The following is a 16,612-nucleotide window of genomic DNA, read 5'->3' on the forward strand; positions in this document are numbered from 1 at the left end:
AGCTCTAGAAGCAATCTGTAAATCTTCTACGTCCTACATAAGATATCTAGGTCAAGTCATCCTGTCCAGGTCAAAACGGTTTTGGGTGGAGTTGAGCTTGTATATATTGAGCCTAGAGGTGGACTTAACAACTCTTGTGGGTCCCACTTCCAATTTGCAATATTCTATATTTGCTCCATACCTCTATCCCTCCATTTAAGCTTTTTTAATTCTTTGCCATTGTTCTCAAATAGAATTGGAGAATATATTTAAACAAACAACCTACCCTAAAAAGCAATGAGTTGTGAGGAAGAAACAGCAATTAGCTTGATGAAAACCCACCCAGTCTTAGTATTCCATCAGGATTAGTCAGCATTTGTTCTGCATAATTCCTCTTATTCAACAATTTAACAGAAGAAGAGCAAGCCACAGCTTTCATCTGTTAAAGCAAGTTCCTGACATTGCTGGAACATGCTAGTCAAAGGCTTTGATTAAACTGGCACACTTTCAATACCTGATGTAGGACAACATGAAGCAATGTGTTTCTTGTGTCAGTGTTCTATCTGATAGGGTATTAAATTAAACTGATGGTATAGAGGCCCAACACAATGTAGTTATTAATCTCTGTCTGTACTGTGACCCTTACTGCATAAAAAATATTAACTCATTAACTAACATATAGAAAATAATGAGATCCCTACTGTTATACTTGTTCAGTTTTTATTCTTATTCAATAAGTAACTTTGTTAAAACTGCACAACCAACCTTTTTTTCTTTCAGATGTTTACATCAACAAGTTGCGCAGTTTAAACAAGGTATTTGAGAGTCACTCAGCTCTGTTTTTAAGTCAATAACTTCTCCCTCACAAGCCATGCTGAGCTGCCTTTGCTTCAAATGACAAGTTTTAACCAATCTCTGGATGCACAGTTTTCATATAAGCTATTAATTTTGTAACAGACCAACAAAAAGTGAACATAAAAAGGCCCAGTGATGTCCAGTTAGACATTGGAATGAAAAACAAGTTTTTAGTATAAGAGGCTGTGAGTGCTAATTATACGAGACATTTTCTTTCTATGTACCTGAAGAGTAAGAAAGGGTCAAACAGCAAAAACATACAGAAAGGATAAGAGAATTGAACACTCTAGAGAATTTGGTGAGAAGACACACAGTACAGTACATTCAGTAAGAGTGAATGTTGAAAAACAGGACTGAACAGCATTGTTGAACTACATAAATAAAGACTAAAGCTAGATTTCTTATCCTTTCTTTTGGTATGTGAGTTACGGAGTTTTCCAGCAGTGCTTGAAACAAGGCATTGAACAACAGTAAACAGACTTTTTTTAGTACAGTATTGAATTCTGCAAACATCTCTGCTGCTTCAGAATACAGAACATCATTATACTGGTACGACAATAGCACACTGACACGCTGTGATGAAATCTGATTGCTGCACTGTGAAACACCCATACTGACATTTTGCCCGGTGAGCAAAGTGTTTCACTGCTGAAGAATACATGTGTCAAACCAGTGCAAACTGCAGGAGTCTGTGTTTCAAACAACAGTATGCATCTCTGAGAAACCAGTCAGCTGATGCCTGATCTAGAACTAAGAAACCCAGTGCAATGACATCAGCAATGTCATCATCAAACAACTTTCAAAGAAGCACCAGGATCCCGTTCTGTAAAGCTCAGCATTAACTGCAATCTTGTTTTCATTTGCTCCTCTGAAAACTTCCAGTTCACTACTGAAAACTAAAACCCACCTGATGCAAACCTGGTAAGGACCAGCTTCACCAACATAACTCCCTAAGACAAGCAAGCAAGGGATGAATCCTAGCAACTGGTCTTGCAGTTTTTTGGGCTTTGTTTTACTGCATGTTTCTTTTGATAGAAACAGAGACCAGCTCTGCTCTGCAGTTTGCATGGTTCCTTATTTAGGACTAAGTGACACAGTAAAACTCTTACCTCCTCATACACTCGAGAGCCTGGGTGAAGACCTGTGGAGCCATTCCATGTTCGTGCTGTAGGATCAAACACTGCTCCAGGGTGACCGACATAGCAGTCCTATCCTTGGCGCTTTTACAGCTTGTAAACCGAACCCCATTTAGTCTGCGGCATATCTAGAAACAGGATACATAATCGATCATTCCTTCCTCATGCATAACCTTCTCCCAGAGAACACAGCACACCTGTGTTTCTCCTCTTTAAAGAGACATAAATCCTGTGTAGGAATCTGATGCCAAAAACTGTCACCTGTGGTACAGCAGTACTTTGTTACTTGAGTTGTAAAGAAAATACTGATGTGCAAAAAAAATCCTTTTTCTTACTTCCCTGTGGCTGAATTCCAGAGGAGGTTCAACCAGACATTTCCAGGCTAATGCACACAAGTGAAGAAATCTGATTATATCAGTAATAAAAGTGTAAACTATGCACGTATACTGAAAATCAACTGAACTATAGAGAAATACTCAGATTACTAAATACCTCAGCAGCTTGCCAAAGGATATCAACATTCTTATTTTTCCTTGCATGTACATTTTGTCCCAGAAACCTTAACAGTTCAGGCAGGCACGTCTGACTACGAGATCGAGGTAGACCTATAATAGAAACAAAACCAAGACCACTTTTTTTTAGCTGCATTCAACACTTTCACAAGTTGCATGAGAAGTGTTCCTATTTGACCATTGGAAATACAGTCATGTTTTCTTCAAAGCATCAAAGCTCACAGCTAACTCGATACTTAATTACAAAGTACCACTGAAAAACAAAATTCATGTTTAATAAAACTCTACTGGAAATACATTTTCATGTCATTTAAAAATTCAGGGGTTCAGAATGTGATACAGCAATACGGTAACAGAGGGAATGAAGGCAATAAGATTGGTATAGTATCTTGTTTTATGTCTCCCAGATGTACTCGCATTGATGATACTATACACAAACATATAAGTCCTGGCACTGCCCCCCTCAGAGGTGATGGAACTTCATGTTCAGGGAAGATCTTTCCTTATACATTGTTCTGGAAGGGAACACCTACAAGATACCAGCAGATATGTCACTATGTCACTCTGCCACCTGTCCCCAGAAGGATCTCTTTGTATGTTTGTTTCTTATTGCCTGTATAACACAGGATACACAACTGCTGCTCATAATACCACCTGTTTTAGTTAAAGAAAATGTTATTCTCTCCTGACAAGGGCTCATGAAGAAGTATTTTGCACTTTACACATTCTGAAATCACCACAGAGGAGGCACAGAATGTACTCCCAGCCCTTTCCTGGATAAGCACACTCCCAGGTCTGTCCACGTTTCTGTTTTGCACAGAGCATCTCTAACACATCTGCCAGGACACCTGCGTGATTCTTTTTCCACACTTCTACTCAAAACCTGTTCTTAATATTTATAAACACAAAATATTTGTCCAAGCTGGACTGCAAGACCAGGTACAGCATGTCCACATTTACTCATGAAAAACAGCAAAGCAGAACAAAGTTTTGGCAGAGGGCAGATTTTCCCTCTGAGAAGTATTCATCTCACATGGCAGGGAGCTCAGTGTTACAACAGGCAGCTGGAGTGAAGGTGGGTGGACACAAAACGGTTCCACTTTGTTTTGCTGTTAAGGTGCATGTTAATGCCACCTGTCCAACACTGAACATTAGTTTTATTCAGAACTTCAAGTGACTTGAGGCTAATCTCTGTTAGGAGAAGTGAGTGTTGGTGAAGCTTGAAGTTGTGAAGCCGGTGCTCTTTAAAAACAAGGGAAAGTAAATATAATGATGTCACAGAGTTAACCATGACAAATGACAAAACAGAGTTCAGAAACAAGAAAAAGGAACAAACGACAGGACAGAAAACATACTGCAGGATTAAAGAAAAAATGGCAAAAGTTAACAGATGACTACCATCAACATATGGGGTTTGGGAATGAGAGGAGAGACTGAAATAAAGGCATGAGATAAGGAAGACTATGGACAGAAAGGAACAGGGAGAACAGTAGAACAAAAATCAACAAAAATTGATATATTTCTGTAGTTTACAAGACAGTCTGATATGGGACCACCTTATAATACAATACAGCTTAAAATTTTGTCACATGTACGGCTCCCCGCTTGCAGCAATCTTGCTATACGGTTCTACATTTATCACATATATATAATGCCACTTAGAAAAAGATTCAAAAGAAAATTAAGAAAAGTTGTTCAGACTGAACTTTGAAACACTTGAATCTACTCTACCTGCATATTAAAACAAAATTATTACATAGTAAAATGGAGCCGTATCATTTATTTGGAGGTTTCTGACATACAACACGTAAAGAACTAACTTGAAGTAAACAAGCAAGAAAATCAGCCTTAAAAGTTCAACTACATTTGCCATTAATTATCAAATACTTACAATCATCAGGCAAAACTTCCTTGAACTGCTCAAAGTACGAATTTAACCGCACTAAGCTTTCCATGTTTATTACTTCTTGCAGCGAGGTGTCTCCAAACCTTTAAAAGGTGAAGAAGGGAAGTTAAGCAAACTTAAGGTATTTTTTCTCCTTTTCTTCAGGACAACTTCACTCGGCAATATGACAAGAAAACTGTTTAAAGATTCATCCCAAGAAAGTGCTAACACTCAAATACAGAGTAAAGCATAGCAGGAAAGAGATGGAAAGAGTTGCACTGATTCACTCCAGAGAAAGAGAATATACAAGTGTGAGGGGAAATGTGGGAAGGAAGGCAGAAAAGAAAACGTTGTAGAAAGTAACATTTTAACTTTTATATCCTGCTTTTGAAATTAAAAACCCATGTGGTAAATCATCCTGCCAAAATTCAAACTCTGAGTTCAAAAATAATAGCCATGGCAACAGGAGACAGGATTGAGAACTTTGATTTCAGATGTGAATGAGAAATATGGGTCCAGGAGTGATAAAATGTGAGAGTAATAAACGCTCATCACTGCTGTGATCCACCTCACCTAACTATCTATGTATGTTTATGTGTATGTACATATATATACACATACACATCAATATGAATGCAAACTGTATTATTGGCATCTACAACTATGGAGTCAACTTGGGCTCCCTTTATAGGCAACAGCTGGAATGGCTTAGTTTGATGTTTTCTAGTTGTCTACCATCATACACCACCACAACATGCCTGTACATGACTTCATTGAGCACTCCATTAAAACAGCAATTGTTAACATACTCCTTAAAAATACAGCTACAACTGAGGAAACTCTGGTGGCTTAACTTAATGCAGAGGAGCAGCATCTCTGCATTAAATACATCTCCTTTTGAAACATAAAGCTGTACTAGAAACAAAGCCATGAGGTAAAGATCTTCACAGCTATGTGCCATATGAAGAAGTACCTTCTTTTGTTTGTCAGCTTTGTTCCACGCTCCCTCGTTTGTGTATTGGAGGAGATAATGTATTACTGTTAGCAGTGCAACAGCATAACTCCACAGAGACACTCTATCATCAGAACAGGAGATTGTTGAACTGCCATCAAGGCTGAGCTGTAGAAACAAATACCTACTTCTCCGCTAGGGTTTGCTGCTCATTGATCCCCACGTTGAAGAGCACAGGCTGAACCCTCAGTAACATGCCACTTTGAATCTCTCGCGGCAGCAAATCAAACAAGGCGCTTGGCAAAGGGATCCTCACGTTAAATCCATCACTGTGAACAAAGAAAGAAATATTAGATAAAGATTCAAAAGAATCACTCCGAGAATATGTTATTTCTACGAAGAGGGCTAACCTCCACAAGGCAATCCAATTATTAGAAAAAGTAGCATCACTCCAAACTGAGGACTTGAAAGAACTGCTACAGCTCACTCCTAGTTACAAAAAAGCTCTTCTACTTCAAATACAAACCAGCAACAACCTACAACATTAATTTTATGTTCTCATGGACATTTCACTCCAATCTGTCAATTTTTTGACCAACGCTCATTTTGCTCTCCTCATTAGTGACAAGTGACAGGATGAGGGGAAATGGCCTCAAGTTGCACCAGGGCAAGTTTAGGTTGGATATTAGGAAGAACTTTACAGAAAGGGTAGTTAAGAACTGGAATAGCTCCCCAGGGAGGCGGTTGAATCGCCATCCCTGGTTGTGTTTAAGAGCCATTTGCATGCAGTACTCAGGGATATGATTTAGTGTAGGGTTGTTAGAGTCAGGGTACTGGTTAGGCTGTGGTTGGACTTGATGATCTTCAAGGTCTTTTCCAACCTGGGTAATTCTATGATTAACACTGCTGCTCTAAGAGGACTTGGGGAGAAAAAAGCCAAATTTTGACATGATGCCATCTTGAGTGAAGTAGATTTGATTTTAAAGTGATAAGGGCTGGTGATAATGCAGATGCAGAGAAAGATTTCTTTTTAGACACAGTAAACATTGCTGACATTTCAGAGCCGATGGGCAAAGGCAATGACAGGAGCGACCAGAGCATAAGCCAAAGAGAGAGATAACAAGAGCACTGATATGGAACATCATGACTCAGGTTTACAAGCCAGCAGGTTTACCTTGGGCCTACTGAGCCAAGGCAGAGAGCACTGCATGCTTTACATCTTGGTAAATCTGAGGTAATACCCATAACATCAATGCATACCACCTGAATAGAAGTACAAGTCACGTGCTGTGACTGAAAGTAAAAAGCCTGTTCTCATTTCTAAATGCAAAGCTCCCAACAGTTTGCACCAAAATAAATAAGTACGGTTTTCTCAATCTAAGGTAAAATCTTTACAGCAACGCTTTCAGCCCCAAATGCAGTGAAGACTGTTTTTCTCTTGATTTGTGTCCCGTGGCTGACATCAGGTTTTAACTAAAGATTTTCTTTTAGAGGGATTTTCTGTCAGCTCTCAGCCATTCCCAAAGGTCTCTGCAAATTGTCATGTACATGATTGCACTGCAGCCCTCCTTCAGCGAGCACATTTTTCACTGCATGTGAATCTGAACTTAATTCAATTCCTCGACAGATCTTTATTTTCAAGAGTTCTAGCTGAATTTTAGATGCGGACAAAGTTGTGCAAATCTTCAGTGGAACTTGGTGCACCACACTGACCAAGAAAGCCTTATCTCCTCCAGCAATCAGATTTGAAACTAAAAGACTCTAAAGACTCCTAAATACAGAAACACTGACATCTGTGAGTCCTCTGTCCTTCCACGCACTCATTCCACCTGTGAACTGGCTCCCTCTGGGCAGGAGCTCTACTGCAGAAGCACAGAAGCCAGTGGAGAAATTGCTTTTAAGCTCAAACCTGAAAACATCTCATTTTAGACAAGTGGCCAAAATGAGAAGCAGTCTAACATTTTGCAAGCAACTGTAAGTTAAATTCAGTTTGTCCCTGGTGGTTAAGAAACTGATCAAAAATACACAGCAGCCACCAGCTGCCTGATGGTCAACAGCCGATGGTAAAGCACTGTCAAACTAATCAACAGCAGTGAATTTCAGACAAGCAGATCAGCATCAAAAATCAGTCTGAAATTTGCAGACAGCACAAGTGCATAAGAGAAGACTGAACAATGCTAGATTGTGATTATGGAAGGCTACACTGGGATAATATTTACTCATAAAAACATTGCAGCAGTTTGAGCTTTGCTATATATTCCTTTTCAGCTAAACTCTCTGTAAAATTAAACATGGGTAAAAAATGAGTTAGTCATCTACCTAATAATTCTCTAAACTTCTGAGAGGAAAAAGCAGCACAGTACAGAAGCTCATAATTCACTTGAATTTTAAGTGCAGCATCATCGCTTCTCCATTATCCCACACCACTTCCTGCTCTCCTCCCTTTTACTCACCGATTTCCAGTGATGACTGGCAGCATGTCAGTAGATGTATTTGATGTTGCCTGAGTTACTTTAAAGGTTACATTCCTCAAGTCCATGATTCCCAAACTCATGTCCTCCAGCATTGCCAGCTCCTCACCTAAACCAAGGAGGAAAAAGTGAACTGTAATCATTACCAGTTATGTACAGCTTCCCTTTGATTTGATTAGGGCATCAACCTCATGAAGAAGTTCTGTGGATAAAGATGCAAGGCAGCCCAGACCACCTTGGCCTACAGACTGCAGTCAACATCAGGTGTCCCTGCCTATAGCAGAGGGTTGGAATGAGATGATCTTAAAGGTCCCTTCCTATTCTATGTTTCTGTTATATCACAAGGCAAGTTTATTTGTATGCTTTCACAAGTAATTCAATTTATAGTGAATTCAGAGTTGTTAGTGAATTAAGCACTGTATAAGTATATAATCTGGTTTTCATTTTCAGTTTTGGAAAACATTTTGCAGCTGAGCTGTGGACTGTACCAAACACATGTTCTGCTGTAGCTAATTTAAAGCAGAGTTTGTGATTCAGCAGCTCCTGTCTCCTGTGTGCCCTGTGCTTTTACCGTAAGTGCTCAGCAGGCTCTCAAACTGCGCCAGCAAGCCGATGGTGTAGAGCTGTCTTAGAAATCCATCATCATGCAGGCAGTTCCTCAGCTTGATAATGAAACCACATATGAGAGCTGTCAGCTGTGGGAGAGAAAACACAAAAACAAAAGGCTCTTCAGCTCCAAATGGAAACAACAGAGCACGTAAGGCAGAGGTGCTATAAAATCTGTTAGACTGACACTTTGCCTTTGAGTCACTTTTGTTGTTGTTTTTTACATGCAGATAGACAGCCAACCAACACAACTCAAAACACTCCTAACATCTGATTTAGAGCGTAACGCCTTCATCTCACAAGCTCACCCAAGGCAGACTGCCATTGATCTTGTATCTATCTGCTTCTCTTGACGTGACCACTGCAGTCAGAATCTGCAACTCACAAACTGTTTTAGTTACAGATGGAAATGCAACTCTACTAGTACCAAGCTATGAATTTTGATAGCATGAGTAATTGATTTTTTTTAATAATACTTTTTTAAAGCTTAAAAATGCAGTGTCTGCATTATGCAAAGATTCAAAACCCTTCAGAGTTGTGAGATATTCTGGACAAGACCCCAGTGCTGATCTCATCCTAAAATTGGTATTAAGCTCTCAGACTAGTACCAGCTTTTCTGTCAAGAAAGGAACTTCCAGGGTGACTGCCAGATAGTAGGAATGCAGGTGTATGACTTACAGAGCTAAACAGAAGGGATGAGTCCGAAGTTCTATTTATAATGGGTAAACATATTCAGAGCATCAAATAAAAATCTGCTTGCTTACAGTTTGGCAGAAGACAACATCCCTGCGATACTGAAGACTCAGACACAGCCCTATCGTTGGGGCGCTGTCCTGCATTAACAAGAAGACCATGGCTTTCTTGGCCTTGTCACTCATCATGGCCACGCAGTCTGTGAGAGTCGTCAGCAGAGGATAAAGAGCTTCGCTCCATTCACCTGGTTGAAAGAAATAATTAACAACAGTTTAAGTAAGTACTTTATCTGAAACAGACATGTGTATGTTAAGGAGCGACTTACTGTAGCAAGTTAAAGTTGTTGATAATCCACATGCAGTGCTTGTTTCATTTTGGCTGGCCAGTTACTCCCTGCTTGTTATCAATTCAGTAATACACAGTGGATATCGCATGAGGAAAACGCGGGGCATTTGACTGTCTGAGGCTGTTAAGACTTTCCCAGCCATATAATAGCTCCCCATTTTGTGCCACAGAACAGCTCATACAATGGCTGATTTAGAAAGCCTTAACAGAAGGATGAGCACACACTTGTGTACATAAGTGTGTGCACACATTCACACACACCCTTTCACAGTGCATACAGAGACACTCAATATGGATCCCACTGCATAACTAGATGCACAGGGAACTTCTGTTTAGCCATTTCTGTGAATGAGATTTCTCCCAGACATCTCTGCCTTTTGTGGAATCAGGTGTATCATTCAATGCCTCACCATCTTAAAAATATTTATCTTCAGTTAGGTAAGACCATGCCTTTTTCTCCTTTGCAGGAGTCAAAAAGCAAAGAGGTGAAGGCATTCCTTCATGCATTCCTGTCTGCTAAGTAGCTTTGAAGGTCTGCATCAAGCTGGCAAGGAACACTAAATCTAGCGATGTAGATGAGAGCTAGCTAAACCCTTGGAGGTATTTAGGAGTCTGGCTTTGTAACATATGAACTATATCCCAAAGTGACACTGCTCAAGGTCCTACACAGGAAGTCAAGAAATGCAATTCGATTGCCAGAGTCCTATTTTAGTACCCCAAACACTGTATCATTCTTTCTGCCTAAAGAAATCACTTTACTTTAACATATCCCATAGGCTCAATGTCCTTTCTCTACTTCTTTCATCTTTTTTTCTCACCAGTTTTTAAAAGCCATTTCCAGGACGGTATGAAATATTACTCAGATCCTGTACAAAAATCTATTCTCTCTGCAATGTTAGGAGAAAACATAACAGAAAAAAATCACTCTAATGTACAGAATGTTGAAAGAGAAGAAAAACTTCTTTTTACAGGGAAAGACAATGTGTTTCTGTAGCTAAAAAGAGCTACAACCACAAGATGTGTGACCCCAGACTGGCTGGCTGTACAGTCATGGATGGCAACATGCAGCTCAAAGCCCACTTGAATGGAGTCAGTTCAAGCCTCTGAAAGGAAAATGACTGTGATTTTGACTCAACTGCAGGACTAAAGAGCTAGCAATGCTTCTTTGATAATCAGTCACATGGGGAACTTTGGAAGTCAGATTCAAGAAACTTAACTGACAAGATTAACAGAAGTATCCTTTTTGCTTTTGTTCCATGTGGTAGATGGATCTAATCTATAAACCTCACAATGGGGAAGTTATTCAGCTCTGTTCCATTGCCACAAAGAATGTAAGGAACATCAGAAGAAAAGACACAGAATTATAGCTTTTCTTCTACATCCCATTAAGTATTTTTCTCTCAGAATTAAACTACTACCTTAACACAGGTCTAGAAACAACCTAAAAGCAAAATACAGATGATAACAGCAGAGCACTTCTCTTAACACATTTAAGAGTTTTTCCATAAATGAGTAAGAATGACAGAGAGAACTGAGGATAACTTCTAGCACACCAGCATTTCATATACATATAAAAATGCAGTTATTAACTCAGGAGAGACTGCAGTGTGCCTGGCAGTACCTCATTTGGAAGATAAATGATCTCTGGTAATCACAAAGCACACTGGTGGTACACCAGCATGACTGAAGATAAATCAGTCTTTAGATGTTTTCTTCTCCCAGCACTCACACACAATGCAACAGCTCATCTAAGCTAACAAGCAAAAGTCCTCTGTGCTGTGTGTCTTCTTGGCTTTAGACACTGGCCATGAAAGAGAGAGTTTAAGAGTGACCCCTTCACAGTTAGCATAACTGTAAATATATTTCACTACCTGCTTCACTGACACATGCTGCTTTTAACTGTTAGATCAACGGCTGTTGTCCTTAAAAGCAAATAAGAACAAAAGGAATGACAGGTTCAAATGAGGTCAAAATATTACACTGACAGAGTCTAAATCAAGTTGAAAGTGTTCACCTGGACTTTCCCACCCTTCTTCTGTCTACCACTCATAATTTACCTAAGAGAACCTTAATTCTTCAAGAATATCTTCTATCCAATCAATCAATGGCACCTTTACACACCACAAGGCAGTAATTTTTATGTGAAATCCACTCTGAGCACAGCTTTTACGTTCTGTGAGATGACCAGAGCATTTTAAAACTAGTTATGTACTACACTGTGCAAATCCAGAGGGAGAATGATTTGGCAAAGGGTCTAAGACAATGAAGATTCAGTGAGTTGCCATTGCCATTGACATACATTAGACACAAATCCCACTTACTAATCAGAGGCTTCTGCTTCACAATAGAAAGTTACTCTGTCTAAAGACTCACACTGAATAAACTTACATGAAGCTTGTCATCTTTTTAGATGTTCTGCACTGTACATTAGACACCAATGTCTACTTAAGTGCATTGCTGCACTGCTGTCTCAGCCACTTCTTCTCAGTTGCAGAAGTTGGGGTATATCTGGGTACCCAGCTGTGGTAACCTCATTGCTTTTAAATACTCTAATCTTAAAAATAACTAAAACAATATTCATTCATGTATCATATTCATAGTTTGCAAGAACTAAAGAGATGCTCCAGCAACTCAAACTTTGTGCAAAATGAATTTTTATTCATTAAAAGGCCTTTCCCAGTGATAAAAGGAAACAAGAAGAGCTGGGAAAAACACCTATCCCTGAAGATGCAAATTCTACCTGCACAGGGGCTCTACTTTTCATGTATTTCACTAACCCACAGTGCAACAGGACCAAGAATGAGCCTCCACAGAGATGAGATTAACCTGCTCTCAAATGGATGAGAGTACAGCCATCTAGGTAGGAGACATTCGGAACATAACACCAGAGTGCAGAAGTACAAGGGAAAAGAAGACTAACAGCATGAGGATAGTCTTCCAAATCCTGTATTCTGAGACATCAGATTTGCAGGGCCCAGTACTATATACACCCAACACAAATTTTCCACCAGCCTTGCTGACTGCTCCATGTTCTGTTTGAGATCTCATTCAGAAAGACGAGCTCCACTGCACATGTGAAAGGACATGACTGAAAGGTCATGAAAAACAGATTCCTATAGACTTCAGTGCTATTTGGAAAGTCACTGTCACCTACACTAGGCAGTGGTCGCCTTGGTTTCTCCAAACCAAACAAGCGCTCTCCCATACCTGAGAAGTCACCAGATACATGCTTGAACTATTACATAGGAAATAACTTCTCAATATGTTTAGGTATGTCATGTGGTATCACAGAACATTGCCATTTGAAAACAGTCGGCCTGAACAGCAAAGCATTTGTTCAGTTGTTAACTACAAACAAAAAACTTGGAATTTTCAGAAGAAGCAGAAGCCATGAATGCACATACCTGGGGCAGATTCTTCCGGAGCGGGGCTGCAATCTGCACAGAAATGGAGGGGCAACATGCATGATTAAGGAGCAGCAACATAGTCAAAACAAGCAACTCAAATGCTCAACACCAGGGTTCTCAAACTCTTTCACTGAGTGAACAGGAGCTCAGCAGAGACTCCTTTGCCTGCAGGCACCAATGGCACAAGCTGCCGCCTTCACTCACTGTTTCAGATCAGAGAGACACAAGGACAGGGATCTGGAGCCAGCACCCACCAGCTCAGGGTCAATCTGTGGATCACCAGCGAGTGCACTGCCAGTTCCAGCGATTCACTGGGCACCATTTGAGAACCACCGGTCCAGTACAACTACAGAATAAGCTGGCTGAAAGGCTGCTACTCAGAATAGCAAAAGACTAGCAGTAAATTCAATGCACTTAATAGAAAATTAAAGGCACCAATTCTGCAAGTGCAGTCTTAACTCTCCCTTCCACTATTTCAGGCAGTATTTTCTCCTACAAGCATTCAGTTCTAGAGAGATGCTCTCGAATGTTTCAGTAACATTCTGCTCTCTCACCAGTTCTAGAACTATCTTCAATTGTTATTTTTTGCTCCCCCCCCCCCCCCCCCCCCAAGCTAATAATAATAATAATAAATATATATGTATTGTCTATTCTCTGCTCAGTTTCATTTATTCAGAGCTCAGAACAAGTAACAGAAAAATTGTTAGTTCTATGAACGGGTGAAAAACAAAAGCATTAAAATGAATTACGAACTTAGAGAAAGTATTTTGTCTCTCTCAGCTATTCCCATAATCAGCTGTGGAAAGTGACACAGAAAGGGAATTATAGGCCAGGTTTGGTATGGATTCAATAAAAAAATTCAATTCTTTTCAATAAGAATACATGTCCTGATAGTACTGAACAACCTGTTAGTCTAAATTACCACTAAGGAAGAATTAAATTGGATGAGAAGGTGATCAAGCACTTGGCTTGCCCTGGCTTACAGTGAACTGCTCAAGTGCAATTTGATTTAAACTGTTCTTTAAAACCAGACAATTAAGGAAGGAGGTTCTCTTTCCAGCATTAAGTTACACTTATCCAACTCTGGCTGACAGAATTCAGATTTAACCCTTACACTGGGAAATGGCAGCAAGTCCCTCGGCTTTAAAGCTTGCTACACTTACTGATTTGTCTGTGCCACATTCTGTGGATTTAATGGATTTAATGGTAATTACCCCCATTTAGCGAGGCACAGCAGTGAGAGGTTCTGTAAATTCCGACAGAAACAAAACCTTTGGCAGGTAAATACAACTAATTCCATCTTCAGATTGCATAGATATCAGTATTTTCAGCAGATGTAAAAAAATTATCTGAAAATACTGGGTAAATGGAAAGAAAATGATTGTCCTATGATGCTTTCAGCATAGAATTGCCTTGGGGAAAGATTCTGTTATCACCCATAACAGAGTTTTCCTATTTATTTTTTCTTATATGAACAACATAATACTTCTAATATGTGAAGTTTACTGATAAAACGTTCAAGTAAACACTACATAAACTAGCCAGCAAATAATGACATTTAAAGGCACCAAAATGGCAAAACATTTAGTCAAAAATTAATAGAAAACATATTCTGAATCAAGACCCAGCTCTCCCATTATAGCATCCTTTATAACACATACAAATGTCAGTCTAATTTAGAAAAATATGGTTACTTAAGATATTAAGCAAATCAAATGCAACAAGAGTTTTACAAATAAACTTTTTGTTTGTTTGTTTGTTTTCCTCAATTCCTTGTTTTCTTTTTCTTAAAGGCACTTTAAGAAAAGTGCCTATTCCAATTACCATAACATTACCAATGGAATGGACATGAAGTCACAGATAGACAAAAGGCCATCGAACATCGAAGACAGAACAGGACAAAAGGAAATGAAAACACAAAATCTCACTTTTTCTAGTGCTTAATTTGGCATACCTGGTCTATTAAACAGACCACAATGGTCACAAATAACTAAAATGAAAGGAAGTCAGATAAGTATATAGATAGATTGTATATATCTATATAGATAAATAAAACAATTTTGAAACTTAATTCAAGGTTGCGTTAAACTGATATGGATCTCTCATTCCCATCTTCATGGCATTATGTAACTGCATTCAGTTCAGAACCTATTTTTTATAGGATTACTCCACTGAGAGCTCACACTGCCAACTCCTACCTTCCAGCTATGTGAAGTCCAACTAATTGAGTCCTTCAGCTTCACAGCTTTTGAAAGTTTGGGGTAAAATCTGCTTTAAACTCCCATAGGTTCACTCTTCCAAGCTGAGCTCAGTCTAACAGGACTACTTGGTTTCCCTCTTACACTTTGGCAGCCCAGTTGGGATCATTAGCAATGCACTTCTCTCATGCTTTATTTAATCTTTTACAGAGGCTCACTGTAATAAGCATTGATAGCTTCAAAGAAGCTGAAGCAAACAGGAAATCTACCAGAGGTGATTTTGGACATATGCTAACCCAAACATCTGTCCTACTAGCTTAAAATACCCAGCAGGAACACCAAAAGCCATTGCCATTAATGAGAGATTTAGCGACGATTCCAGTGGGGTTAAGATTTTAAAGTTATGGTCCTTGCAGCTCCCAGTACACCACCAGCCCTGTCTGCCTGACACCAGGGTGTAGCACCAGCACTGAACTAAAGACACATGGAAGGATGTCATGGAGGCTTAGGAATGATGCCAGCGCACAGCAAAAGAGCAGTAATAAAAAGCAGTGTCTGGCATACGCACTTGTCTTTCTGAGAGAATGGCATGCACAGGATGGGGTGGATGATGGTGGAGGTGAGGATGATGGTGGTGAGGAAGATGAAGTCTCATTTACATCTTCTGGATTTATCCAGTAGGCACGGGTGTCCCGATTACCTTTCTTACTAGTACAGCTGATGTCACATTGGAAAACGTCTTCACAGCTGTCACTTTGCAGGCGCTCCTTCTGGAGAAGTTTGTCCACTCTCTGTATAATGCACTCCAGACTTTTGTCAACATTCAACCAAACTTTCTCCTTAAAAGAAAACATTCCTTTCTCAACTTAAAAAGAAAAAAAGGTATTAGGTAACAAATCCCTCCAATTTTCTCCTATGATTTCAGTCCTGATTCTTCTGCAAAGTTTCTGTGTACTCAGAATTATCACATCAGTACACACACACTTTCTACAAATAATGCATGCTATCATGTCAGCAATACGTAGCAAAGTCGGTGTGTGGTAAATTGTAAAGTTAATTTCAAAGTACATTTGCTGAACAATTTTAAGTGCCTCTTCTTTCACTACTATTCACAATTACAGTTGGCACTACTTATTCTTTTAGACTCTAATGTTTGACAAGGAAATGCATTGCCAGTTTTGCTGATAAACATACACTTTTCACCCCTAACGTTTCATCTCCTTAAAAAGCTCAAAGCAACTAAAATTCAGTGACAGTCTTCCCTCTCCCTTAGAAGGGCAGCAGGAGATGATATTCTTCATTCTTTTCAAAGCTAGGAAAAGAGGGAAAAAGAATATGGCACTCCCATACATGCGTGGCTGAACCCAAATGCAAACTAAATGCAGAAAATAATTTTGAATAATTTTAGAAATTTGGTGTAAGAGAGGAATATCTCCATTTAGTCAGATAAAAGCTGATCTCACTTTATTTTTAGAAGTGACTATTTCTGTAAATGCAAATGCTACTTTCATAGAAGCTGGTTAAAGAATCGGTCTTATTGATGTACTGATTTTCTACTGCAGATAAACTTATT

At 39.4% G+C, this 16,612-nt stretch overlaps 1 protein-coding gene across 45 annotated transcripts in view; it reads right to left on the reverse strand.

Moving 5' to 3' along the window:
- INPP4A (inositol polyphosphate-4-phosphatase type I A) overlaps positions 1–16,612 on the reverse strand; it is a 96,842-nt gene that overhangs the window by 7,722 nt on the left and 72,508 nt on the right. For 24 of the 45 annotated variants that reach the window (XM_085532936.1, XM_085532902.1, XM_085532911.1 and 21 more), the window contains 9 exons: positions 15,608–15,878; positions 12,839–12,871; positions 9,161–9,333; positions 8,362–8,485; positions 7,773–7,899; positions 5,508–5,648; positions 4,374–4,471; positions 2,463–2,575; positions 1,944–2,098 (listed from right to left, as the gene is read on the reverse strand). In XM_085532936.1, the coding sequence (XP_085389062.1) occupies positions 1,944–2,098; positions 2,463–2,575; positions 4,374–4,471; positions 5,508–5,648; positions 7,773–7,899; positions 8,362–8,485; positions 9,161–9,333; positions 12,839–12,871; positions 15,608–15,878 (1,235 nt within the window). The remainder of the gene's footprint in view (positions 1–1,943; positions 2,099–2,462; positions 2,576–4,373; positions 4,472–5,507; positions 5,649–7,772; positions 7,900–8,361; positions 8,486–9,160; positions 9,334–12,838; positions 12,872–15,607; positions 15,879–16,612) is intronic. The other 21 variants (XM_085533031.1, XM_085532982.1, XM_085533026.1 and 18 more) reach the window with 2 other exon arrangements.

This window comes from Coturnix japonica, chromosome 1 (genome assembly GCF_054131305.1).
Source record: "Coturnix japonica strain WE chromosome 1, WE-NBRP24, whole genome shotgun sequence".
In the NCBI taxonomy this organism is placed as follows: Eukaryota; Metazoa; Chordata; class Aves; order Galliformes; family Phasianidae; genus Coturnix; species Coturnix japonica.